Source organism: Ranitomeya variabilis, chromosome 2 (assembly GCF_051348905.1).
Source record: "Ranitomeya variabilis isolate aRanVar5 chromosome 2, aRanVar5.hap1, whole genome shotgun sequence".
In the NCBI taxonomy this organism is placed as follows: Eukaryota; Metazoa; Chordata; class Amphibia; order Anura; family Dendrobatidae; genus Ranitomeya; species Ranitomeya variabilis.
In genome coordinates, this window is record NC_135233.1 from 378,094,396 (window position 1) to 378,121,979 (window position 27,584).

Sequence of the window (27,584 nt, forward strand, 5' to 3'; positions counted from 1 at the left end):
TGGTCCCAGATTGCTGATCTGGCCGACAGCCCGGAGTCCAACGAATCGATTCTCCCATCACTAATAATGAGTTTAATTAGTAAAAATCTCCCCCACAGGTTCCCTTAAGGGTATGTGTCCACGTTCAGGATTGCATCAGGATTTGGTCAGGATTTTTCATCAGTATTTGTAAGCCAAAACCAGGAGTGGGTGATAAATGCAGAAGTGGTGCATGTGTTTCTATTATACTTTTCCTCTAATTGTTCCACTCCTGGTTTTGGCTTACAAATACTGATGGAAAATCCTGACCAAATCCTGATGCAATCCTGAACGTGGACACATACCCTTAAATTCACTAATAAAAAAGTTTGGACATTAAATGAGATTTGATTTTTTTTTCTATCAGAACATTTAATACAACATTTGATTTATTAATACAAAAAACAAGAATACAGAAAAGTGTCCACGGCACTCTCAAAACGATAAGAGCGACAAAGTCAAGAAATGCCAAAGGAATCCACTCGGCACCAACAGTTCAAAAGAGATAAAACACAGCGCTGACGGAGCTTGAACAGACCAATTATTCTTCCATCCCCGTGAAAACAAGCGACATTTTGAACTTTATGGTCTTTCTTCGGACATAATACAAAAAGTCCTAGACTCTAAACATGAAACTTGCTCCTGTCCCCGTCAATTCTCAGGTGCATACAGTTTGGGAACAGGACTACGACTTCTCTTTTGTGTGGGTCTTTTCATGTTGTACGAGATTTCTTTTGTGGATGAAACCTTTCCCGCACGTCGTACATCTATGCGGCTTCTCCACTTTTTGAGCCGCCTGATTTTGATGTGCAGCAAGATCTGATTTCTGGAAGAAACATTTCCCACATATGGGACGTGGGAACGGCTGCTCCTCCGTGACAAGCGGTAAAAGATCTGCTTTGACGGTGAAAAGGTTCCCGCATTCTGAACACAACAACGGCTTCTCCCCTTTGTGAGTTTTCTGGTGTCTGATGAGATCCGTTTTCCGTTTGAAACATTTCCCGCACATGGCGCAGATCGGCTTCACCGGGTGAATTTTTAGGTGATGAAATAAGTTCGATCTGATGTTAAAAAGTTTTTCGCATACCGGGCAGGGAAACGGCCCCTTGTTATTGGGATCGTTGATCTGGTTCTCGCCTCCTGGAATCAGGTGTGGAGTCTGTAAGGGATCTGATGAAGGTTGTATGAGGGTATTGTGGACGGATAACGGATCTCCGCTGTGGATCATGGAGGAGATGTTCATGGTCATGTTTTGTAGTTCGTTAATACTTTGTGTGCCATTAGGCTCGGCTTCACAACCTGAAGAAAGAGGACTGTAGCCGAGGCTCGGGGCGGCATCTGTTAGGAATAAAAGAAAGAGACATTGCTCCAACATGTCAGGAAGGAGCGTCCGGCAGAGAACGTGCATGGGGTGGAGGGGCCTTCACTCTAGCAATGTGCCATAACTTACGTCTTAACCCTCTTCCCGCCACAGACAATTTTCATTTTTGCATTTTTTTTGCTTTCTTCCTCCCCTTCTTCCAAAAGCCATAACTTTTTATTTCTCTCTCTATTCCCATGACCGTACTAGAAGTTTATTTTTTTGTGGGACATGTTGTAGTGCTGAAAAATGGGGGAAAAAAATCCATATTTTTACGGCGTTCATGACTCCAAACTTGTCCATTTTTTTTTATTTAATTTTAGTGATGAAAAAAATATTCTGAAATTTGTAAAAAAAAAAAAAAAATATTTCCCTTGTTTCACCACTTTTACAGACCCGTAACTTTGAGGGCTTGTTTTTTTTTTTGTTGTTTTTTTTTTAAGTACCGTGGCATTGCGATTTACACCATTTCGGTGATCTCTTTTTGTTTTTAATTTTTTGCGGACCAAAAAAACGGGAATTCCGGACTTCAATCATTTATTTTTTGCGTTACGACTTTTATCATACAAGTTAAATAATTTAGGTTTTCATAGGTCGGATGTTTACTAACGCTTCTCAAAAACAAGCAGAATATCTTTATTTTTAACCCCTTAGTGACAGAGCCAATTTGGTACTTACCGTATTTTTCGGACTATAAGACGCACCGGACCATAAGGCGCACCCCAAATTTGGGGTGAAAATTGCGGAAAACAAGATTTTTTATAAGATGGGGGTCCGTCTTATTGTCCGAATTTACAGTATCTTACCTGAGGGCTGGCGGTGGCAGAGCAGGGTCACAGGATGGCATGACATGGTGTTGGCAGAGGTGGGGTGATGCGGTACGGCGTGCACCTGAGCAGGGTCCCTTCCTGCTTAGGTGGGCGACGCCACGGCCTGGTGTCCATGGGAGGGTTGCAGCAGTGGTTACCGGCAGAGGTGCTGGGATGAGGAGGCGCAGTGAGAGGTATGGCGTGAGAGGGGTCCCTTTCCCCGGTGAGGTGATGCAGCAGCCCGGTAAGCAGCAGAGCCGGGTGAATCCTGTTGTTATCGGTGGTGGCGGCCATCTTCCTGAGGCCGCGCGTGCGCAGATGAAGCGCTCTTCTTCCCGGGGCTTCAGGAAAATGGCCGCGGGAGGCCGCGCGTGCGCAGATGGAGATCGCGGCGGCCATTTTCCTGAAGCCAAGATCTAAATCTGCGAACTCGGCTTCAGGAAAATGGCCACCGCGATCTCCATCTGCGCACGCGCGGACTCCCGCTGCCATTTTCCTGAAGCCCCGGGAAGCAGAGCGCTCCATCTGCGCACGCGCGGCCTCAGGAAGATGGCCGCCTCCACCGATAACAACAGGATTCACCCGGCTCTGCTGCTTACCGGGCTGCTGCTTCACCTCACCGGGGAAAGGGACCCCGCTCACTGCACCTCCTCATCCCCACACCTCTGCCGCCACACCTCTCCGCCGCACCTCTGCCGCCACGGTAAGCCTGCATTGCGACTATTAGACGCACCCCCCATATTCCCCCCTTTTTTGGGGGGGAAAAAGTGCGCCTTGTAGTCTGAAAAATACGGTAATGACCAGGCCAATTTTTACAATTCTGACCACTGTCACTTTATGAGGTTATAATTCTGGAACACTTCAACGGATCCCGCTGATTCTGAGACAGGTTTTTCATGACATATTGTACTTCATGTTAGTGGTAACATTTCTTCGATATTACTTGCGATTATGTATAAAAAAAACTGAAATATGGCAAAAAAAATTTAAAATTTTGCAATTTTCAAACTTTGTATTTTTATGCCCTTAAATCAGAGAGATATGTCACAAAAAATAGTTAATAAATAACATTTCCCACATGTCTACTTTACATCAGCACAATTTTGGAAACAAAATTTTTTTTTGTTAGGGAGTTATAAGGGTTAAAAGTTGACCAGCAATTTCTCATTTTTACAACACCATTTTTTTTTTAGGGACCACATCACATTTGAAGTCATTTTGAGCGGTCTATATGATAGAAAATAACCAAGTGTGACACCATTCTAAAAACTGCACCCCTCAAGGTGCTCTAAACCACATTCAATAAGTTTATTAACCCTTTACGTGCTTCACAGGAACTGAAACAATGTGGAAGGCAAAAATGAACATTTAACTTTTTTTTGCAAACATTTTACTTCAGAACCATTTTTTTTTATTTTCACAAGTGTAAAAACAGAAATTTAACCATAAATGTTGTTGTGCAATTTCTCCTGAATACGCCGATACCCCATATGTGGGGGTAAACCACTGTTTGGGCGCACCGCAGAGCTTGGAAGAGAAGGAGCGCCGTTTGACTTTTTCAATGCAGAATTGGCTGGAATTGAGATCGGATGCCATGTCGCGTTTAGAGAGCCCCTGATTTGCCTAAACAGTGGAAACCCCCCACAAGTGACCCCATTTTGCAAACTAGACCCCTTAAAGGACTTAACTAGATGTGTGGTGAGCACTTTAGACCCCCAGGTGCTTCTCAGAAGTTTATAACGTAGGGCCGTGAAAATAAAAAATCAAATTTTTTTCTACAAAAATGATCTTTTTGCCCCAAAATTTTTATTTTCTCAAGGGTAACAGAAGAAATTAGACCACAAAAGTTGTTGTGCAATTTTTCCTGAGTACATCGATACCCCATATGTGGGGGTAAACCACTGTTTGTGCGCACTGCAGAGCTTGGAAGAGAAGGAGCGCCATTTTACTTTTTCGATGTAGAATTGGCTGGAATTGAGATCGGACGTCATGTCGCGTTTGGAGAGCCCCTGATGTGCTTAAACAGTAGAAACCCCCCACAAGTGACACCATTTTGGAAACTAGACCACTTAAGGAACTTATCTAGATGTGTGGTGAGCACTTTAAACCCCAAAGTGCTTCACAGAAATTTATAAAGTAGACCCGTGAAAATAAAAAATCCTTTTTTTTTTTCCTCAAAAATGATTTTTTAGCCTGCAATTTTTTATTTTCTCAAGGGTAACAGGAGACATTGGACCCCAAAATCTGTTGACCATTTTGTCCTGAGTACGCTGATACCCCATATGTGGGTGGGGGCACTGTTTGGGCATCCATCGGGGCTCGGAACAGAAGGAGCGCCGCTTGGAATGCAGACTTTGATGGGATGGTCTGCGGGCGTCATGTTGCATTCGCAGAACTCCTGATGTACCTAAACAGTAGAAACCCCCCACAAGTGACCCCATTTTGGAAACTAGACCCCCCAAAGAGCTTATCTAGATGTGTGATGAGCACTATGAACCCCCAACTGCTTCACAGAAGTTTATAATGTAGAGCCATGAAAATAAAAAAAAAAACATTTTTTCCACAAAAATGATTTTTTACCCCCAAATTTTTGCTTTCACAAGGGTAACAGGAGAAATTGGACCGCAAAATTTATTGTGCAATTTATGCTGAGTAGGCTGATACCCCATATGTTGGGGTAAACCACTGTTTGGGCGCATGGCAGAGCTCGGAAGGGAAGGAGTGCCGTTTTGGAATGCAGACTTTGATAGAATGGTCTGCGGGCGTTATGTTGCTTTTGCAGAGCCCCCGATGTACCTAAACAGTAGAAACCCCCCACAAGTGACCCCATTTTTGAAACTAGACTCCCCAAGGAACTTATCTAGATGTGTGGTGAGAACTTTGAATGCCCAAGTGCTTCACAGAAGTTTATAATGCAGAGTCGTGAAAATAAAAATAATTTTTTTTTTCCACAAAAAAGATATTTAAGCCCCCAAATTTTTATTTTGACAAGGATAACAAGAGAAATTGGACCCCAAAAGTTGTTGTCCAATTTGTCCTGAGTACACTGATACCCCATGTGTGGGGGGGGACCACTGCTTGAGCGCATGGCAGAGCTCGGAAGGGAAGGAATGCCATTTTGGAATGCAGACTTTGATAGAATGGTCTGCGGGCATTATGTTGCGTTTGCAGAGACCCTGATGTACCTAAACAGTAGAAACCCCCCACAAGTGACCCCATTTTGGAAACTAGAGCCCCCAAGGAACTTATCTAGATGTGTGGTGAGAACTTTGAATGCCCAAGTGCTTCACAGAAGTTTATAATGCAGAGTTGTGAAAATAAAAAATATTTTTTTTTCCCACAAAAAAGATTTTTTAGCCCCCAAGTTTTTATTTTCACAAGGCTAACAGGAGAAATTGGACCCGAAAAGTTGTCCAATTTATCCCGAGTACGCTGATGCCCCATATGTGGGGGTAAACCACTGTTTGGGTGCACGACAGAGCTCGGAAGGGAGGGAGCACCATTTGACTTTTTGAGCGCAAAATTGGCTGTGGCGTTTAGAGACCCTCTGATGTACCTAAACAGTGGAAACCCCCCAAATCTAACTCCAACCCTAACCCCAACACACCCCTAACCCTAATGCCAACCCGATCCATAATCCTAATCACAACCCTTAAGGATAATCGCAACCCTAACCCCAAAACAACCATAACCCTAATCAGAACCCTAAATCCAACACACCCCTAATCCTAATCTCAACCCTAACCTTAAACCTAACCCTAATCCCAATACACCCCTAATCCCAACCTTAACCCTAATCCCAAACCTAACCCTAATCCCAAACGTAAACCTAATGCCAACCCTAATCCAAACCCTAATCCCAACTCTAACCCTAACTTTAGCCGCAACCCTAGCCCTAACTTTAGCCCCAACCCTAGCCCTAACTTTAGCCCCAACCCTAACCCTAAATTTAGCCTCAACCCTAACCCTAAATTTAGCCCCAACCCTAAATTTAGCCCTGACCCTAACCCTAACCCTAGCCCTAACCCTAAGCCTAAATTTAGCCCCAACTCCTCTAGCTGCCGGCCGGCAGATCATGGTGGGCGCACTGCGCATGCGCCCGCCATTTTCTTACAGAAGGAAGAAGCCGGCGGCCAGAAGAGGACACAGGAGGACCCAGGGACACCGGTAAGTATGATAGGGTCCCCGAATCCCCCTATTTATGTGCGATCACATCAGAGGACAGAGAATTACACATCGCTTTTTTTTTGCGGTCGCCGGTAAACAGTTAATTACCGGCGATTGCAAAACGGGTCGGTAAAAACCGACCCCGATCATGTTCTTTGGGGTCTCGGATACCCCCGGCAGCCGAGACCCGAAAGATCTCCCGGGCGCACTGCGCATGTGCCCACCATTTTTTTGCCGGAAGAAGATGGCGGCGCCCATCGGGAGCCACGAGGAGCACCGGGAAGACAGGTGAGTATCAGGCGGCTATCGGGGGCGATCGGGGACCCCATTTCTCTGTCCTCTGATGTGCGATCACATCGGAGGACAGAGAAATTAAATGGGAAATCGCTTCTTTTTTTTTTTTGCGACCGCCGGTAAACGGTTAATTACCGGCGATCGCAACTCGGGGGTCGGTAAAAAACCCCCGAATCATGTTCTCTGGGGTCTCGGCTACCCCCTGTAACCGAGACCCCAGAGAAAATCCGAATCTGGGGGGCGCTATTCTCTTTTTCCATAGCGGTGGTTTAAGTACCCTTAGCGGCCGCCGTTAAAAGGCGTATCGGCGGTCGTTTTGGGGTTAAAAGGTGAAAAGAGTGATTCAAACTTTACAGGTTTTTTAACTTTTTTTTTTTTTAACCCCTTCCTGACATCGGACGTACTATCCCGTCGAGGTGGGGTGGGCCCGTATGACCGCCGACGGGATAGTACGTCCAGCGCGATCGGCGGCGCTCACGGGGGGAGCGCGGCCGGGTGTCAGCTGCATATCGCAGCTGACATCCGGCACTATGTGCCAGGAGCGGTCACGGACCGGCCCCGGCACATTAACCCCCGGCACACCGCGATCAAACATGATCGCGATGTGCCGGCGGTGCAGGGAAGCATCGCGCAGGGAGGGGGCTCCCTGCGGGCTTCCCTGAGCCCCCCGCAGCAACGCGATGTGATCGCGTTGCTGCGAGGGTCTTACCTCCCTCCCTGCCTGCTCCAGACCCGGATCCAAGATGGCCGCGGATCCGGGTCCTGCAGGGAGGGAGGTGGCTTCACAGAAGCCTGCTCAGAGCAGGCACTGTGAAGCAGCCTGCACTTCTCGCAGATCGGTGATCTGTCAGAGTGCTATGCAAACTGACAGATCACCGATCTGTATTGTCCCCCCCTGGGGCAAAGTAAAAAAGTAAAAAAAAAAATTTCCAAATGTGTAAAAAAAAAAAAATATTCCAAAATAATGAAAAAAAATATATATATTATTCCCATAAATACATTTCTTTATCTAAATAAAATAAAAAAAACAATAAAAGTACACATATTTAGTATCGCCGCGTCCGTAACGACCCGACCTATAAAACTGGCCCACTAGTTAACCCCTTCAGTAAACACCGTAAGAAAAAAAAAAAAAAAACGAGGCAAAAAACAACGCTTTATTATCATACCGCCGAACAAAAAGTGGAATAACACGCGATCAAAAAGACTGATATAAATAACCATGGTACCGCTGAAAACGTCATCTTGTCCCGCAAAAAACAAGCCGCCATACAGCATCATCGGCAAAAAAATAAAAAAGTTATAGTCCTGAGAATAAAGCAATACCAAAATAATTATTTTTTCTATAAAATAGTTTTTATCGTATAAAAGCGCCAAAACATAAAAAAAATGATATAAATGAGATATCGCTGTAATCGTACTGACCCGACGAATAAAACTGCTTTATCAATTTTACCAAACGCGGAACGGTATAAACGCCTCCCCAAAAAGAAATTCATGAATAGCTGGTTTTTGATCACTCTGCCTCACAAAAATCGGAATAAAAAGCGATCAAAAAATGTCACGTGTCCGAAAATGTTACCAATAAAAACGTCAACGCATCTCGCAAAAAACAAGATCTCACATGACTCTGTGGACTCAAATATGGAAAAATTACAGCTCTCAAAATGTGGTAACGCAAAAAATATTTTTTGCAATGAAAAGCGTCTTTCAGTGTGTGACGGCTGCCAATCATAAAAATCCGCTAAAAAACCCGCTATAAAAGTAAATCAAATCCCCCTTCATCACCCCCTTAGTTAGGGAAAAATAAAAAAATTAAAAAATGTATTTATTTCCATTTTCCCATTAGGGTTAGGGTTAGGGCTAGAGTTAGGACTAGAGTTAGGGCTAGGGTTATTGCTAGGGTTAGGGCTAGGGTTGGGGCTAGGGTTGGGGCTAAAGATAGGGTTAGGGTTTGGATTACATTTACGGTTGGGAATAGGGTTGGGTGTGTCTGGGTTAGAGGAGTGGTTAGGGTTACTGTTGGGATTAGGGTAAGGGGTGTGTTTGGATTAGGGTTTCAGTTATAATTGGGGGGTTTCCACTGTTCGGGCACGTCAGGGGCTTTCCAAACGGGATATGGCATCCGATCTGAATTCCAGCCAATTCTGCGTTGAAAAAGGAAAACAGTGCTCCTTCCCTTCCGAGCTCTCCCGTGTGCCCAAACAGGGGTTTACCCCAACATATGGGGTATCAGCGTACTCAGGACAAATTGGACATCATCTTTTGGGGTCCAATTTCTCTTGCTACCCTTGTGAAAAAACAAAACTAGGGGCCAAAAAATAAGTTTTGTGGGAAAAAAAAGATTTTTTATTTTCACGGCTCTGCGTTGTAAACTGTAGTGAAACACTTGGGGGTTCAAAGTTCTCACAACACATCTAGATAAGTTCCTTGGGGGGTCTAGTTTCCGATATGGGGTCACTTGTAGGGGGTTTGTACTGTTTGCGTACATCAGGGGCTCTGCAAATGCAACGTGACGCCTGCAGACCAATCCATTTAAGTCTGCATTCCAAATGGCGCTCCTTCCCTTCCGAGCTCTGTCATGCGCCCAAACAGTGGTTCCCCCCCACATATGGGGTATCAGCATACTCAGGACAAATTGGACAACAACTTTTTGGGTCCAATTTATCCTGATACCCTTGTGAAAATACAAAACTGGGGGCTAAAAAAATCATTTTTGTGAAAAAAAAAAGAATTTTTATTTTCACGGCTCTGCGTTATAAACTGTAGTGAAACACTTGGGGGTTCAAAGTTCTCACAACACATCTAGATAAGTTCCTTGGGGGGTCTAGTTTCCAATATGGGGTCACTTGTGGGGGGTTTGTACTGTTTGGGTACATCAGGGGCTCTGCAAATGCAACGTGACGCCTGCAGACCAATCCATTTAAGTCTGCATTCCAAATGGCGCTCCTTCCCTTCCGAGCTCTGTCATGCGCCCAAACAGTGGTTCCCCCCCACATATGGGGAATCAGCATACTCAGGACAAATTGCACAACAATTTTTGGGGTCCAATTTCTTCTCTTACCCTTGGGAAAATAAAAAATTGGGGGCGAAAAGATCATTTTTGTGAAAAAATATGATTTTTTATTTTTACGGCTCTGCATTATAAACTTCTGTGAAGCACTTGTTGGGTCAAAGTGCTCACCACACATCTAGATAAGTTCCTTAGGGGGTCTACTTTCCAAAATGGTGTCACTTGTGGGGGGTTTCAATGTTTAGGCACATCAGGGGCTCTCCAAATGCAACATGGCGTCCCATCTCAATTCCAGTCAATTTTGCATTGAAAAGTCAAATGGCGCTCCTTTCCTTCCGAGCTCTGCCATGCGCCCAAACAGTGGTTTACCCCCACATATGGGGTATCAGCGTACTCAGGACAAATTGTACAACAAATTTTGGGGTCTATTTTCTCCTGTTACCCTTGGTAAAATAAAACAAATTGGATCTGAAATAAATTTTGTGTGAAAAAAAGTTAAATGTTCATTTTTATTTAAACATTCCAAAAATTCCTGTGAAACACCTGAAGGGTTAATAAACTTCTTGAAAGTGGTTTTGAGTACCTTGAGGGGTGCAGTTTTTAGAATGGTGTCACACTTGGGTATTTTCTATCATATAGACCCCCCAAAATGACTTCAAATGAGATGTGGTCCCTAAAAAAAAATGGTGTTGTAAAAATGAGAAATTGCTGGTCAACTTTTAACCCTTATAACTCCGTCACCCAAAAAAATTTTGGTTCCAAAATTGTGCTGATGTAAAGTAGACATGTGGGAAATGTTACTTATTAAGTATTTTGCGTGACATATGTCTGTGATTTAAGGGCATAAAAATTCAAAGTTGGAAAATTGCGAAATTTTCAAAATTTTCAAAATTTTCGCCAAATATTCGTTTTTTTCACAAATAAACGCAACTTATATCGAAGAAATTTTACCACTATCATGAAGTACAATATGTCACGAGAAAACAATGTCAGAATCGCCAAGATCCATTGAAGCGTTCCAGAGTTATAACCTCATAAGGGGACAGTGGTCAGAATTGTAAAAATTGGCCCGGTCATTAACGTGCAAACCACCCTTGGGGGTGAAGGGGTTAAGGAGCTTTGGGTAGTGCCGATAGAGCAGATGTAGAAGAAGATGGCGACAATGTGGCTTTTCTCTCAGTTATTACTCACCTGCGCTGATATTAGTCGGGGTTTCCTCTTCCCTCTTCAGGTCGTCACTTCTGTAATACTCCTCGTCTCCCTCTGTCTCTTCCACTTTCACAATAATCAGGTTGTCGGTCTAAAACAAAAATGCACTAAATGAAGTACAGTATAACGTAGCGATGTCTGCTTGTGGCCATGTTTCTACCTGTTGATCCTGTGAGACTTTGGAATTTTTTTCTGGACCTTCCTGAGGGTTAAGAGGACAGGGACAACTCTCTGGTGAGGGAATATTACCCGATGCTTCTGTAAGAAGATGCGAAGTTACTAAATACAGATTGGGAGTCTACGTGAGCCATAGAACTGCTTTCTCCTGGACAATCTCCTCTTACCCGGTGGTGTGAGGGGCCGAGGAACCTCCATCATGCCATCCTTGCCCTGGTCCTTGTGTCCTTTCATATCCTCCCACTCGTCCATGGCGCGATGTACAGCGACATCCTAACACACGAAGATACAGTCATCACTCATTCATCAGCCCTCAATGTTACTGCATTATGTCCCCGCGTTCCCGGCAGCGCTCACCTCTTCAGTCAACATCTGCAGGATCTTAGTGGTGATCTCTATGATCTTCTGCTCCTTGCTCTTCTCATGTATCGGTGATGGCCCCATGATGGGCCATCTGATCTTGCTCCATTGTCTTGATGCTGCGTGATCGAAGCTGGATGTCTCACACTTATCAGACTTCTTCACTATTATATAACCCTGTGTATACAGAAACGCATGGAGGAACATGACTCTCATCATCTCTGGCCCTGACTGCATCCATAGAGACATGATAATTCTCAGTTTCCAGGAGAACTTTACACTAACGAGTCTGAATTTATGTAAAGATGACGTTCTGTTAACACTGATGATGTTTTCTCTGTGCGGCAGGGTAGATTGAAACCCTCATATTAGATAAAAATTATCTAGGATTGGCCAACCATCTAATGTGTATGGGGGCCTAGCGACAGATAAGGATCTGGCCATGACAAGCCACTGGGGCTGTCTTATAAGTGACATGGGAACGCTCGGCCAAGTCCTTAAGGCCTCCATACACATTGGATAGCTGCCATCTCACCTGAGTCCCACATACACAGGAACGCTAGATTCAGCCCATCGCTCCTGTGTTCTCTATGAGAGGTCCGCTGTCACACTCCTCTAGTAGTGGTTTACCTCTCGGAGAACAAAAGGATCGGCCGCTGAAATTCAACTGGCCCAAGCCTTCTCTTCCCCGACAGTCGGGAGGCCCCAACAGAATGCTGTCTGATGATCTCACTGAGGACTTTAGCCTAATGTGTATGGGAGCCTTCAGTCTGCCTCAAATCTTCCACCAACGATTAAACTACAACCTCCTCACTATTCTATTCACACTTGACTGCTGCCCCACAAAAATACCATTTTTTTTTTAGATGTGAAGTTACTAGTGATGAGCGAACGTGCGGGGATAAGCTGTTATCTGAGCATGCTCAAGTGCTAACCTAGTGACTTCGGTGTGCTCGAATAATATGTTCGAGTCTCCGTGCCTGCACGTCTCACGGCTGTTCGACAGCCACAACACATACACATTACCGGTTTCTTAGACAATCCCTGCTTGTGTACTGTGTCCAGTGACGAAGAAAGTTAGCGACACTCACAAATGTCCATAAAAAGTTGTTTTTTTTACTTTAAAATCTTCTTTCAAACCATCTCTGTGGCAGAGGGAGCTCCCTCTGCCGCTCTCGCCCCGCTCCCTCTGCCGCTCTCGCCCCACTCCCTCTGCCGCTCTCGCCCCGCAGGAAGATTTGAAATTTAAAAAAAAAAAAAACTTTTTATAGACACTGGTTATGGACACTGGTGAGTGCCGCTAACTTTCTTCATCCAGAAAAGTGTGACAAATTATTTTTTTCACTTGTCATCCGTGTACAATCTGTTTTTTACAGCAGCAGCCATTAATCACCTACAGGATCATTTACAGTTTCCTATGTTACAGAACGGCAATGTATCCGTAACAATCGATCGCTAGATTGTGGCTCTGTATGGCATCCAATTTTTCTCTTGCATTCATAGACTTGAATGGCTGAATCCCATCCAATTTACAGCACAACCCCTTTTAGGTTGATAATTTATGAAAATGAGTTACCAATTTGCATATGAAAATTTGCATATATTACTTATCCCGAATAACTATAATTCAGCCAAGTAAAGGTCATAATATAGCGTCCCTAATGATGGATGTATGAAATTGCAGCTGAGACGAAAATACTAGAGATGAGCAGGAAGATTGGTGTTGCTCTCAGCCGGCGTCCACTCCAAGGCAGTGTTCACTTCTCAGACGGCGTCCTGGGCATTTACTAGCACCGCCACATCGTGACATCGCGGGGCCTAGTCAATGCCAGAAGAGAAAATAACACTGGTCTGTCCACCTCGGAGGACTGGACGCAGAATCAGGGAAGAACAATGTTTCTGCTCAACTCTACTATATACATTTCGGAAAGTTTGAAAGATTTCTGATCATGCGGCCTCCATTGTTAGAACTCACGGGTCCTCACCTCTCCGGTCAGCAGGTAGATTATCTCCAGGGTCAGGTCTAGGATCTGAACAGTCTTGTTGGGACTCCTGTGACTCGTGTCCATCCTTCAATGGTCGGTCAGTAGTCGGACAATTATGGAGTAGAGAAAAGGTGAACAACACAGAAATCTTACAGTGCAGGAACCTGGAGACAGGACAAGACCTGTGATACCGTCACTTATAGGGAATAATGAAAAAATAAAAACACATTTTTTTTTTGAGAATAATTTAATTTTTTAATTTGGAATCTCGAATTTGCTTCTGAAGGAAATTCTAGTCTGAACTGCAGCTTAAGACGTCGACAAGGAAACATGATGGTGGAGAGTTGTGAGTGTGCGTTCGTCTAAGGCTTCTTTCACACTTCAATTGTTTGGCGTCAGTCAGCTCCGACATAGTGACGGATTGACGGATCCGTCAAAATTGTTGAGAAAAAAGGTTCTAATGGATCCGTTTTTTGACGGATCCGTTACACGGATGCGTCAAAAAACGGATCCGTTAGAACCATTGCGACCGTTTTTTACATCCATTGGAACCGTTTTTTGACGGATCCGTTTTTAAAAACCGAAGATCTCAATGTGATTGGCTAATACAAAGTACTTGGAAATGTGACTGGCTACTGGAAACTACTGGGAAACTATATATACAGTGTATTTACACCACATCTTTGAAAGGTTGTAGAGAAAGTGGCAGAGATGGAAGGGGTGCTGGCAAATATTGTGAAGATATGTGCGGATTACACTTTTGAGGCTAATCGGTTGGCAGTCATCGTTCGAGACAAGGAGGAAGAAAGACTGCGCATCCTGCGGCAGCGGCGGAAGAGAAGGCGGTGGATCCATCCTATCACAGCCCAACGCATGACCCGTGGCGTTTATTCCACACTTTACATTGAATTGAGGGAAAATCCTGAAAAATTGCTGGCAGGGTCTGTCTTGCTGGCTGCTGGCAGGGTCTGTAATCACCCACCGGGGGTCCGACTGCTGCCCCCTTTAATGTCACAGCGGTGATGCTCTGCATGTTCAAATAGCTCAGTATTTTATACTACAGTTGCTCTTCAGAGGGATCAGAGCAGACCGGCTAGCCTTCACTCCCCGCACACATCAGTAAGGCTGCTTTCACACATCAGTTTTTTGCCGTCAGGCTCAATCCGGCGAATTTTGAAAAAAACAGATCAGGTAAAAGTTGCAGCCGGGTCCGTTTTTTTCTCATAGACTTGTATTAGCAACAGATTGTAACGGATGGCCTCACGTTTCCTCCGTCGTTTGCCAGATCCGTGGAAAATTGTTTATCCAGCGGCCGGAGACAACGAACATAGTAACGTTTTTTGTGTCCGTAAAAAGAAAAAAAACAGACAGTGACAGATCCGTCGCCATCCGTAGTTTGCTAGAATGGAAGCCTATGGCGCCGGATCCGTCAAATGAAGGAATCTGGAGACGGAATCCGTTTTTTTAACTGAGCATGCTCCGATTTTTTTAGGATCCAATTAGCTGCATCAGCTAGTCGGATACGGCGAAAAAACGGATCCGTTGCATCAGTTTTTCACAATCTGCGACGGATCCATTTTTTTCAAAATTCGACGGATTGTGACTGATGGCAAAAAACTGATGTGTGAAAGTAGCCTTAGGCTACTTTCACACTAGCGTTAACTGCATTACGTCGCAAATGCGTCGTTTTGCCGAAAAAACGCATCCTGCAAAAGTGCTTGCAGGATGCGTTTTTTCTGCATTGACTAACATTAGCGACGCATTTGCGACGCAATGACACACGTCGCAACCGTCCTGGGACGGTTGCGCTGTGCTGTTGCGGACCGTCGGGAGCAAAAAACGTTACATGTAACGTTTTTTGCTCCCGACGGTCCGCTTTTTCCGACCGCGCATGCGCGGCCGGAACTCCGCCCCCACCTCCCCGCACTTCCCCTCACCTCACAATGGGGCAGCGGATGCGCAGGAAAAATGCATCTGCTGCCCCCGTTGTGCGGCGGGGACAACGCTAGCGTCGGGGACGCTAGTGTGAAAGAAGCCTTAGCCTTCTACACCTATGACCCTGACACTGCTCACTGGTTCTCCTTCCTTGGACCACATATGGTAGGTACTAAGCTGTGCATAACGGGATATATATCAGAGACACCCCACAAGACCCACCATATCCTGGGAACAAGACCCGCCATATCCTGGGAACACCCTACAAGACTCGTCATATCCCGGGAACACCCCACAAGAACTGTCGTATACTGGGAACACCTCACAAGACCCACCATATACCAGGAACACCCCAAAAGACCCGCCATATCCTGGGAACACCCCACCAGACATGCCATATCCCGGGAACACCCCACATGGTTCAGCCAAATACAGGAAACACCCCACAAGACCCGCCGTATCCCAGGAACAAGACCCGCCATATCCCAGGAACACCCCACAAGACCTGCCATATCCCGGGAACACCCCACAAGACCCGCCATATCCCGGGAACAACCCACATGGATCCGCCATATCCCGGGAACACCCCACAAGACCGGCCATATACCAGGAACACCCCACAAGACCCACCGTATCCCAGGAACAAGAAGACCCGCCATATCCCAGGAACACCCCACAAGAACTGCCGTATCCTGGGAACACCCCACAAGACCCACCATATACCAGGAACACCTCACAAGAACCGCCATTTACCAGGATCACCCCACAAGACCAGCCGTATCCCGGGAACACCCCACACAGATCAGCCATATACAGGAAACACCCCACAAGACCTGCCGTATCCCGGGAACACCCCACAAGACCCGCCATATCCTGGGAACACCCCACAAGACCTGCCGTATAGCGGGAACACCCCACAAGACCTGCTATTTGGAGATGTGAGCCAGTCGTGTGACCATGTAACCCTTATGACAGTTGCCCATTGCTGCCTTATGCATTATGATGGCAGACATCTGTTCGCCTCCACGGTTCTTTCACATTCCCCAATTATCAGCAGTCGCGTGACTTGTCAGTGGTTTTATAGTCTTGGCCGATTACATTTATACACACACACATCTATATATATATATATATATATATATATATACAGTGGGGGAAATAAGTATTTGATCCCTTGCCTATTGTGTAAGTTTGCCCACTGACAAAGACATGAACAGTCTATAATTTTAAGAGTAGGTTAATTTTAACATTGAGGGATAGAATATAAAAAAGAAAATCACATTGTATAAATTATATACATTTATTTGCATTTTGTAGTGAGAAATAAATATTTGATCCCCTACCAGCCATTAAGACTTCTGGCTCCTACAGACCAGTTAGACGCTCCTAATCAGCTCGTTATCTGCATTACAGACAGCTGTCTTACATAGTCACCTTTATAAAAGACTCCTGTCCACAGACTCAATTAATCAGTCAGACTCTAACCTCTACAACATGGACAAGACCAAAGAGCTTTATAAGGATGTCAGGGACAAGATTATAGATCTGCACAAAGCTGGAATGGGCTATAAAACCATAAGTAAGACGCTGGGAGAGAAGGAGACAACTGTTGGTGAAATAGTAAGAAAATGGAAGAAATACAAAATGACTGTCAATCGACATCGATCTGAGGCACCGTGCAAAATATCACCTCATGGGGTATCCTTGATCATGAGGAAGGTGAGCGATCAGCCTAAAACTACACGGGGGGGTAACTTATTAATGATCTCAAAGCAGCTGGGACCACAGTCACCAAGAAAACCATTGGTAACACATTACGCCGTAAAGGTTTAAAATCCTGCAGCCTCACAAGGTCCCCCTGCTGAAGAAGGCACACATGCAGGCCCGTCTGAAGTCTGCCAGTGAACACCTGGATGATTCTGTGAGTGATTGGAAGAAGGTGCTGTGGTCAGATGAGACAAAAATTGAGGCCTTTGCCATTAACTCAACTCGCCGTGTTTGGAGGAAGAGAAATGCTGCCTATGACCCAAAGAAAACCATCTCCACTGTCAAGCATGGAGGTGGAAACATTATGTTTTGGGGGTGTTTCTCTAATGGTACAGGACTACTTCACAGCATCAATGGGAGAATGGATGGAGCCATGTACCGTAAAATCCTGAGTGACAATCTCCTTCCCTCTGCCAGGATATTAAAAATGGGTCATGGCTGGGTCTTCCAGCAAGACAGTGACCCAAAACATACAGCCAAGGCAACAAAGGACGGGCTCAAAAAGAAGCACATTCAGGTCATGGAGTGGCCTAGTCAGTCTCCAGACCTTAATCCCATAGAAAACTTATGGAGGGAGTGAAGCTCCAAGTTGCCAAGTGATCTTAAAGATTTAGAGATGATCTGCAAAGAGGAGTGGATCAAAATTCCTCCTGACATGTGCGCAAACCTTGCATTGCTCTGATAGGGGGATGTGATTGGTTTACATCTCGGGTGCCGGGAGTCTATCACTGTTTTTGTGGGCTAGATTATACATAAAGGAGCGATTGGGGTTAGTTGATCTATGTTAGATGGGGTGATGTATTGGTTGCTACTCATATGTGATTGTTTTTATATATATGTGTGTATTATAGCGTTATGTGTTTTTTCTATTCTGATATGGTATTCCTATTGGTAGTTGGTTAATTAATGGGGTGGGCCTAAGGGTATATAATGGTGGTTGAAAAGCTTTTGTACTGTGCTTGACAAAGGTCTTCTGACCGAAACGTTGACGCAGGAGGCAGAATAAAATGTGAGCTGCTTTTCTCACTTCCTGGTGTGGCGCTGTCCCTTTCTTCAATTTGGATCTGGACCTTTTATCTGGGATGGACCCCCTGGTAGGACGTGCGCCCTGATGTCCATAGAGACGATGTGATGATAGGGTGCGGCCTCACTATTTTCTTTGTCAGTGGGAAAACTTAGAAAATCAGCAAGGGATCAAATACTAATTTCCTTGTATGCATGTATGTATATATATATATATATATATATATATATATATATATATATATATATTCACACATACACACACACACTAGATGGAAGGCCCGATTCTAACGCATCGGGTATTCTAGAATATGTATGTAGTTTATTTATGAAGATTTTAGAATAATACATTGAATACACAGGATTCGGCCAGCCGCAACCAATTAGCGAAGTGTGGTTCAAATCCCGCGCCAATTCGCAGCCGGACTGCGCCTGTCGCTGATTGTTCGCGGCCGGCCATGTAGTATATAACAGTCCACGTAGTAAATAGCACAGCCACGTAGTATATAGCACAGCCCACGTAGTATATAGCACAGCCCACGGAGTATATAGCACAGCCCACGGAGTATATAACACAACCCACGGAGTATATAGCACAGCCACGTAGTATATAGCACAGCCCACGGAGTGTATAACAGCCCACGTAGCATATAACACAGCCACGTAGTTTATAACAGCCCACGTAGCATATAACACAGCTCATGTAGTATATAACAGCCCACACGCAGTATATAACACAGCCCACGTAGTGTATAACACAGCCCACGTAGTGTATAACACAGCCCACGTAGTGTATAACACAGCCCACGTAGTGTATAACACAGCCCACGTAGTGTATAACACAGCCCACGTAGTGTATAACACAGCCCACGTAGTATATTGCACAGCCCACGTAGTATATTGCACAGCCCACGTAGTATATTGCACAGCCCACGTAGTATATTGCACAGCCCACGTAGTATATTGCACAGCCCACGTAGTATATTGCACAGCCCACGTAGTATATAGCACAGGCCACGTAGTATATTGCACAGCCCACGCAGTATATTGCACAGCCCACGCAGTATATTGCACAGCCCACGCAGTATATAGCACAGCCCACGTAGTATATTGCACAGCCACGTAGTATATTGCACAGCCACGTAGTATATTGCACAGCCCACGTAGTATATTGCACAGCCACGTAATATATTGCACAGCCCACGTAGTACACTGCACAGCCCACGTAGTACACTGCACAGCCCACGTAGTATATTGCACAGCCCACGTAGTACACTGCACAGCCCACGTAGTATATTGCACAGCCCACGTAGAATATTGCACAGCCCACGTAGTATATTGCATAGCCCACGCAGTATATTGCACAGCCCACGCAGTATATTGCACAGCCCACGCAGTATATTGCACAGCCACGCAGTATATAGCACAGCCCACGTAGTATATTGCACAGCCCACGCAGTATATAGCAATGTGGGCATCATATCCCTGTTAAAAAAAAATAATTAAAATAAAAAATAGTTATATACTCACCTTCCGTTGGCCCCCGGATGCAGGCGAAGCGGTTTCCGACGCTCCTCGCGCGCTCCGGTCCCAAGAGTGCATTGCGGTCTCGCGAGATGATGACGTAGCGGTCTCGCGAGACCGCTACGTCGTCATCATCTCGCGAGACCGCAATGCATGGAGCGGTCACCGGAGCGTCGTGAGGAGCGGGAAAGGCCGGTTCTGGATCCGAGGGGCCGACGGGCGGTGAGTATACAACGATTTTTTATTTTTTTCATTATTTTTAACATTAGATCTTTTTACTATTGATGCCGCATAGGCAGTATCAATAGTAAAAAGTTGGTCACACAGGGTTAATAGCAGCGGTAACGGAGTGCATTACACCGCGGCATAACGCGGTCCGTTACCGCTGCCATTAACTGACTGCGGGGAGGAAGGAGCGGCCATTTTGCCGCCGGACTGTGCCCGTCTTGCCGCGACCAATCAGCGACTTGGATTTCCATGACAGACAGAGGCAGCGACCAATGAATATCCGCGACAGACAGAAGGACAGACAGACGGAAGTGACCCTTAGACAATTATATATTAGATGAGAGAGAGAGAGAGAGCACAAAAGTTTGGACACACCTTCTCATTTAAAGATTTTTCTGTATTTTCATGACTATGAAAATTGTACATTCACACTGAAGGCATCAAAACTATGAATTAACACATGTGGAATTATATACTTAACAAAATAGTGTGAAACAACTGAAATTATGTCTTATATTCTAGGTTCTGCAAAGTAGCCACCTTTTGCTTTGATGACTGCTTTGCACACTCTTGGCATTCTCTTGATGAGCTTTCACACTTTTTTGTTAAAGGGAACCTGTCAGCCCCAAAATCGATGGTGTACAGATCGATTCTGTAATGCTGTAGATAAGCCCCCGATGTTACCTGAAAGAGGAGAAAAAGACGTTAGATTATACTCACCCAGGGGCGGTCCCGCTCCGATGGGCGTCTCAGGTCCGGTCCGGGGCCTCCCATCTTCATTCCATGACGTCCTCTTCTGGACTTCATGCCGCGGCTCCAGCGCAGGCATACTCTATCTGTCCTGGTGAGGGCAGAGCAAAGTACTGCAGTGCGCAGGTGCTGGAAAGGTCAGAGAGGCCCGGCGACTGCGCACTGCAGTACTTTGTTCTGCCCTCAACAGGACAGATAGAGTATGCCTGCGCTAAATTATACCCACCCTGCGTGAGTATAATCTAACGTCTTTTTCTCCTCTTTTAGGTAACATCGGGGGCTTATCTGCAGCATTACAGAATGCATTACAGAATGCTGTAGATAACCCCCTGATGACGGTGAGCTTAGGCTACGTTCACATTTGCGTTGTTGGGCGCAGCGTCGTCGACGCAACGCACAACGCTGTTGTGATTTTGCTTTTTGCTCCCTCTAGTGGTCATTAGTGATTTGACTCTGGAGCGTCTGTCTTTTCCTATATCCTCACCTGGGCCGTTAGTTCAGGGGCGTTGCTATATAAGCTCCCTGGACCTTCAGTTCAATGCCTGGCATCGTTGAAATCAGAGCTAATCTGTTGTGCTCTTGTCCTCTGATCCTGGTTCCTGTTTTTCAAGCTAAGTCTGCTTCTTTGCTTTTTGCTTTTGTTTTTGTTTGGTATTTTTGTCCAGCTTGTTCCTATCTGTATCCTGACCTTTGCTGGAAGCTCTAGGGGGCTGGTGTTCTCCCCCCAGACCGTTAGACGGTTCGGGGGTTCTTGAATCTCCAGCGTGGATTTTTATAGGGTTTTTGTTGACCATATAAGTTATCTTACTACATTCTGCTATTAGTAAGTGGGCCTCTCTTTGCTGAACCTGGTTCATTTCTGTGTTTGTCATTTCCTCTTACCTCACCGTTATTATTTGTGGGGGGCTTGTATCTTGCTTTGGGGTCCCTTTCTCTGGAGGCAAGAGAGGTCTTTGTTTTCTTCTCCTAGGGGTAGTTAGATTCTCCGGCTGGCGCGAGTCATCTAGCGATCACCGTAGGCATGATCCCCGGCTACTTCTAGTGTTGGCGTTAGGAGTAGCTATTTGGTCAACCCAGTTACCACAGCCCTATGAGCTGGATTTTTGTATCTTGCAGACTTACACATTCCTCTGAGACCCTGTCCACTGGGGTCATAATAGTATGCCAGGCCAGTATTAAATGTTTAATGCATTGCAGAAGAGGGATTATAAGAGAGAAAATTTTGAGGTTTTTTTTTCCCTCTCTCATTTTTTTTTTTCTTTTCCCCTTTACCTCAGAGTGGCTTAAGCTTGCTGCAGACATGAATGTCCAGACCTTGATTACAAGTGTGGACCAGCTTGCTGCTCGTGTGCAGGGTATACAAGATTATGTTACCAGAAATCCTAGGTCTGAACCCAAGATTCCGATTCCTGAACTGTTTTCAGGAGACCGATTTAAGTTTAGGAATTTCAGGAATAATTGTAAATTATTTTTGTCCCTGAAACCTTGTTCGTCTGGAGACTCTGCTCAACAAGTAAAAATTGTTATTTCATTCTTACGGGGTGACCCTCAGGATTGGGCTTTTTCGTTGGCGCCAGGAGATCCGGCATTGGCTGATATTGATGCGTTTTTTCTGGCGCTCGGTTTACTTTATGAGGAACCCAATCTTGAGATTCAGGCAGAGAAAGCCTTGCTGGCTATGTCTCAGGGCCAGGACGAGGCTGAGGTGTATTGCCAAAAATTTCGGAAATGGTCCGTGCTGACACATTGGAACGAGTGTGCACTGGCCGCCAATTTTAGAAATGGCCTTTCTGAGGCCATTAAGAATGTTATGGTGGGTTTTCCCATTCCCACAGGTCTGAATGATACCATGTCCCTGGCTATTCAAATTGACCGGCGGTTGCGGGAGCGCAAAACCGCAAATTCCCTCATGTTGTTGTCTGAACAGACACCTGATGTGATGCAATGTGATAGAAAAACCGCAAATTCCCTCATGGGGTTGTCTGAACGGACACCTGATTTGATGCAATGTGATAGAATCCTGACTAGAAATGAGAGGAAAATTCATAGACGCCGGAATGGCTTGTGCTACTACTGTGGTGATTCTACACATGTTATCTCAGCATGCTCTAAACGTATATCTAAGGTTGTTAGTCCTGTCACCGTTGGTAATTTGCATCCTAAGTTTATTCTGTCTGTAACTTTGATTTGCTCACTGTCATCTTATCCTGTCATGGCGTTTGTAGATTCAGGTGCTGCCCTGAGTCTTATGGATCTCTCATTTGCTAAGCGCTGTGGTTTTATTCTTGAACCATTAGAAAATCCTATCCCTCTTAGGGGTATTGATGCTACGCCATTGGCAGAAAATAAGCCGCAGTATTGGACACAGGTTACCATGTGCATGACTCCTGAACACCGCGAGGTGATACGTTTTCTCGTTCTACATAAAATGCATGATTTGGTTGTTTTGGGGCTGCCATGGTTACAGACCCATAATCCAGTCCTTGACTGGAAGGCTATGTCAGTGTCTAGTTGGGGCTGTCGTGGTATTCATGAGGATTCCCTGCCTGTGTCTATTGCTTCTTCTACGCCTTCGGAAGTTCCGGAGTACTTGTCTGATTATCAGGATGTCTTTAGCGAGTCCAGGTCCAGTGCATTGCCTCCTCATAGGGAATGTGACTGTGCAATAGATTTGATTCCAGGCAGTAAATTTCCTAAGGGAAGACTGTTTAATCTGTCGATACCTGAACATACCGCTATGCGTTCATATATCAAGGAGTCTCTGGAGAAAGGACACATCCGTCCGTCTTCTTCCCCTCTTGGTGCGGGATTCTTTTTTGTGGCTAAAAAGGACGGATCTTTGAGACCTTGTATTGACTATCGGCTTTTAAATAAGATCACTGTCAAATTTCAGTATCCTTTGCCGTTGTTGTCTGACTTGTTTGCCCGGATTAAAGGTGCCAAGTGGTTTACCAAGATAGACCTTCGTGGTGCGTACAACCTTGTGCGCATTAAGCAAGGGGATGAATGGAAAACCGCATTCAATACGCCCGAAGGTCATTTTGAGTACTTGGTGATGCCTTTTGGGCTCTCCAATGCGCCTTCAGTTTTTCAGTCCTTTATGCATGACATTTTCCGGAAGTATCTGGATAAATTTTTGATTGTTTATCTGGATGATATTTTGGTTTTTTCTGATAATTGGGATTCGCATGTGGAGCAGGTCAGGATGGTCTTTAAAATTTTGCGTGAAAATTCTTTGTTTGTCAAGGGCTCAAAGTGTCTTTTTGGTGTACAGAAGGTTCCCTTTTTGGGGTTCATTTTTTCCCCTTCTGCTGTGGAGATGGACCCAGTCAAGGTCCGAGCTATTCTTGATTGGACTCAGCCCTCGTCAGTTAAGAGTCTTCAGAAGTTCTTGGGTTTCGCTAATTTCTACCGTCGTTTTATCGCTAACTTTTCTAGCATTGTGAAACCTTTGACGGATATGACCAAGAAGGGCTCCGATGTGGTTAATTGGGCTCCTGCTGCCGTGGAGGCTTTCCAGGAGTTGAAACGTCGGTTTACTTCGGCGCCTGTTTTGTGCCAGCCTGATGTCTCGCTTCCCTTTCAAGTTGAGGTGGATGCTTCAGAGATTGGAGCAGGGGCCGTTTTGTCGCAGAGAGGCCCTGGTTGCTCTGTTATGAGACCTTGCGCCTTTTTCTCTAGGAAGTTTTCGCCTGCGGAGCGAAATTATGATGTGGGCAATCGGGAGTTGTTGGCCATGAAATGGGCATTTGAGGAGTGGCGTCATTGGCTCGAGGGTGCTAAGCATCGTGTGGTGGTCTTGACTGATCACAAAAATCTGATGTATCTCGAGTCTGCTAAACGCCTGAATCCTAGACAGGCCCGCTGGTCATTGTTTTTCTCCCGTTTTGACTTTGTGGTCTCGTATTTACCAGGTTCTAAGAATGTGAAGGCCGATGCTCTGTCTAGGAGCTTTGTGCCTGATGCTCCTGCAGTCGCTGAACCTGTTGGTATTCTTAAGGATGGTATTATCTTGTCAGCTATTTCTCCTGATCTGCGACGTGTGTTGCAGAGATTTCAGGCTGATAGGCCTGATTCTTGTCCACCTGACAGACTGTTTGTGCCTGATAAGTGGACCAGCAGAGTCATTTCCGAGGTTCATTCCTCGGTGTTGGCAGGTCACCCAGGAATTTTTGGCACCAGAGATCTGGTGGCCAGATCCTTTTGGTGGCCTTCCTTGTCTAGGGATGTGCGGTCATTTGTGCAGTCCTGTGGGACTTGTGCTCGAGCTAAGCCTTGCTGTTCTCGTGCCAGCGGGTTGCTCTTGCCCTTGCCTGTCCCTAAGAGACCTTGGACACATATCTCCATGGATTTCATTTCTGATCTTCCGGTGTCTCAGGGCATGTCTGTTATCTGGGTGATATGTGATCGCTTCTCCAAGATGGTCCATTTGGTTCCTTTGCCTAAACTGCCTTCCTCTTCCGATCTGGTTCCTGTGTTTTTCCAGAACGTGGTTCGTTTGCACGGCATCCCTGAGAATATTGTGTCAGACAGAGGATCCCAGTTCGTTTCCAGATTCTGGCGATCCTTTTGTAGTAGGATGGGCATTGACTTGTCGTTTTCGTCTGCTTTCCATCCTCAGACTAATGGACAGACGGAGCGAACTAATCAGACTTTGGAGGCTTATTTGAGGTGTTTTGTCTCTGCTGATCAGGACGATTGGGTGACCTTCTTGCCGTTAGCTGAGTTTGCCCTTAATAATCGGGCTAGTTCCGCCACCTTGGTTTCGCCGTTTTTCTGCAACTCTGGTTTCCACCCTCGTTTTTCTTCGGGTCATGTGGAACCTTCTGACTGCCCTGGGGTGGATTCTGTGGTGGATAGGTTGCAGCGGATCTGGAATCTTGTGGTGGACAACTTGAAGTTGTCACAGGAGAGGGCTCAGCGCTTTGCCAACCGCCGCCGCGGTGTGGGTCCCCGACTACGTGTTGGGGATTTGGTGTGGCTTTCTTCCCGCTTTGTTCCTATGAAGGTTTCCTCTCCCAAATTTAAACCTCGTTTTATTGGTCCTTACAAGATATTGGAAATTCTTAATCCTGTGTCCTTTCGCCTGGATCTTCCTGTGTCGTTTGCTATCCACAACGTGTTTCATAGGTCCTTGTTGCGGCGGTACGTTGTGCCTGTGGTTTCTTCTGCTGAGCCTCCTGCTCTGGTGTTGGTTGAGGGCGAGTTGGAGTACGTGGTGGAGAAGATCTTGGATTCTCGTCTCTCCAGGCGGAGGCTTCAGTACCTGGTCAAGTGGAAGGGCTATGGTCAGGAAGATAATTCCTGGGTGGTCGCCTCTGATGTTCATGCGGCCGATTTAGTTCGTGCCTTTCACGCCGCTCATCCTGATCGCCCTGGTGGTCGTGGTGAGGGTTCGGTGACCCCTCACTAAGGGGGGGGTACTGTTGTGATTTTGCTTTTTGCTCCCTCTAGTGGTCATTAGTGATTTGACTCTGGAGCGTCTGTCTTTTCCTATATCCTCACCTGGGCCGTTAGTTCAGGGGCGTTGCTATATAAGCTCCCTGGACCTTCAGTTCAATGCCTGGCATCGTTGAAATCAGAGCTAATCTGTTGTGCTCTTGTCCTCTGATCCTGGTTCCTGTTTTTCAAGCTAAGTCTGCTTCTTTGCTTTTTGCTTTTGTTTTTGTTTGGTATTTTTGTCCAGCTTGTTCCTATCTGTATCCTGACCTTTGCTGGAAGCTCTAGGGGGCTGGTGTTCTCCCCCCGGACCGTTAGACGGTTCGGGGGTTCTTGAATCTCCAGCGTGGATTTTTATAGGGTTTTTGTTGACCAGATAAGTTATCTTGCTATATTCTGCTATTAGTAAGCTGGCCTCTCTTTGCTGAACCTGGTTCATTTCTGTGTTTGTCATTTCCTCTTACCTCACCGTTATTATTTGTGGGGGGCTTGTATCTTGCTTTGGGGTCCCTTTCTCTGGAGGCAAGAGAGGTCTTTGTTTTCTTCTCCTAGGGGTAGTTAGATTCTCCGGCTGGCGCGAGTCATCTAGCGATCACCGTAGGCATGATCCCCGGCTACTTCTAGTGTTGGCGTTAGGAGTAGCTATTTGGTCAACCCAGTTACCACAGTCCTATGAGCTGGATTTTTGTATCTTGCAGACTTACACGTTCCTCTGAGACCCTGTCCACTGGGGTCATAACACAACGCATGTCAAATGCATACACAACGCAGCGTTTTTTGACGCATGCGTTGTCCTATACAATTGACGATCCAAAACGCCCCCCAAAAAATACATTTAGTCAAAAGGCGCATGCGTCAAAAAACGCGGCTCAACGCAGGCAACTGTGCCCTATGCGTTTTTCATAGACACTAATGTGTTTTTTGGCGCATTTACGACGCAGGTGCGTTGCATGCGTTTTTCTTCGGAAATGTGTCGCATCAAAACTGTCTGGTGCGCCAAAAAAAACGCATGCGTCATGCAACGCATACCTGCGCATGTCCATGCGCCCCCCATGTTAAAGATAGGGGCGCATGACGCATGCGTTGACGACTCTGCGCCCAATAACGCAAATGTGAAGATAGCCTTACGTCACCATCGATTTTGGGGGTGACAGGTTCCCTTTAAGTATATAATTCCACATGTGTTAATTCATAGTTTTGATGCCTTCAGTGTGAATGTACAGTTTTCATAGTCATGAAATACAGAAAAATCTTTAAATGAGAAGGTGTGTCCAAACTTTTGGTCTGTACTGTACATATACCCCGTGTACAGTGTAGGAGACATACACACTCACATCCACCACGGAGGCGTCGTTACCTGGACGTGTACAGAATCCGGGGGGGACGCTGACAATGGGGGGCGATGCTGGACCCTGCAAACATTCACCGACTCCCCAGGAGGCTCCAGCTCACTGTGGATGAAGGACCTTTGATGATGTCACGATCATGTGACCAAGCACGTAACGTTATCACAGCCCTCACTCCTC

General features: G+C 45.7%; 1 protein-coding gene across 2 annotated transcripts; it reads right to left on the reverse strand.

The window, feature by feature from the left end:
• Positions 1-356: 356 nt before the first annotated feature.
• Positions 357-27,584, reverse strand: LOC143806128 (uncharacterized). Of its 2 annotated transcripts, none has more exons than XM_077286102.1 (7): positions 27,416-27,584; positions 13,393-13,574; positions 11,405-11,584; positions 11,215-11,320; positions 11,031-11,128; positions 10,853-10,961; positions 357-1,356 (listed from the first exon to the last, which is right to left on the reverse strand). In XM_077286102.1, the coding sequence occupies exons 2-7, from the start codon at positions 13,474-13,476 to the stop codon at positions 704-706; spliced, it is 1,230 nt and encodes a 409-aa protein (XP_077142217.1). In that variant the 5' UTR covers positions 13,477-13,574; positions 27,416-27,584; the 3' UTR covers positions 357-703. The 2 variants fall into 2 exon arrangements, with proteins under 2 accessions (XP_077142217.1, XP_077142216.1); XM_077286101.1 differs by having other exon boundaries at positions 13,393-13,556; positions 27,416-27,557.